Consider the following 1240-nt stretch of genomic DNA (forward strand, 5'->3'; position numbering starts at 1 on the left):
CGCATATTTGCGACAGTCGATCTTTTCTAGTTATTTTCGTAAAATTGTGTAGGAGTGCTGTACGTAAAATTAGTAGGATATAGCAGTAGCAGCTGCTGGACATTAGCGCATATTTGCGACAGTCGATCTTTTCTAGTTATTTTTCAGCAGTGTTCTATGTATGTCATTGTGTAGTACAATCTGCTATATCTGCGTAGTATACTTCACTATTCTGTCTGTCCGTGTACTGTCTGTGTAGTACAGTGTTGCTGCAGACTCGCTGTAGTGCTTCTGTAACTGTTGCATGGCAGAAGATGGAGAGGAGACGGTGAGGAAGCGACGGAGGGCTTCATCATTCACCGAGAGCATCGTCGCCATTACTAAAGTCAGCACTGGTACAGTGACCAAGGTCAGTCACACTTCTGATTCCCTCCCATACATCAGTTATCTTCACACCTTCTGTGTCCTGCATCGCTCCCGGATCTCTCTTCGTACTGCTGAGCATCCCACATCCATCCGTCATCCCTCCTCTTCACACTTGCGTGCTGCATCCCTCCTGCAATCCTCTTCACACTCTCAGCATCCCACATCCATCCTTCATACCTCTTCTTCGCACCTTTAGTGTCCTGCATCCCTCCTGCAACCCTCCTCTTGAACTTCACACTCTCATCATCTCGTAACCCTCATAAATTCTTCCTCTTTTCACCCTTAGCTTTACGGGCAGCCATTTTTGAACTATAAGCAAAGTTTTGACCATTCTACATAGGCTCTCGGCAATTCACCAGAAATAGCCTCGCGACCCAAAGCGTCAACCCTCACCACCTGCTTACGGTGGTGACCCTTGATTTATCGCTATATATATATATATATTTATATATATCATTATTAATATTTATATACAGTCCGACCTCCTTTATCCGGCCACGTCGGGACCGGCACCCATCCGGATATGGGATTTGGCCGGATATGAGAGTTATGCTCAAACACAGCATTTCTGTGCAGTTCAGTAGGGTTTATGCATGTGATAATATATTTACTCGTTGCTATGATTATTTGTAACAAACTGTCGTGTTTTATGGTTTATATGAAATGGAAATAAAATGAAATAAAACAGAAATTTTACCGGAGGCATAGCGGACACGAGCGGACAACACACACACACACACGCGCGCGCGCGCGCACACACACGCAACACACGTACGGTTGGTACATCGCGCAAGTTTTGAGCGAGATTTTTAGGTGGAAATGAATGAAAAACAGA

The 1240-nt window shown here is 44.7% G+C and overlaps 1 protein-coding gene across 1 annotated transcript in view; it reads left to right on the top strand.

Annotated features, from left to right (window-relative positions):
* Window positions 1–1240, top strand: part of LOC106821186 (protein EMSY-like) — a 9633-nt gene that overhangs the window by 5105 nt on the left and 3288 nt on the right. The window contains exon 8 of the mRNA XM_014825881.1: window positions 266–388. Coding sequence (XP_014681367.1) covers window positions 266–388 — 123 coding nt within the window. The remainder of the gene's footprint in view (window positions 1–265; window positions 389–1240) is intronic.

This window comes from Priapulus caudatus, unplaced genomic scaffold (assembly GCF_000485595.1).
Source record: "Priapulus caudatus unplaced genomic scaffold, Priapulus_caudatus-5.0.1 Scaffold63, whole genome shotgun sequence".
Taxonomy (NCBI): Eukaryota; Metazoa; Priapulida; class Priapulimorpha; order Priapulimorphida; family Priapulidae; genus Priapulus; species Priapulus caudatus.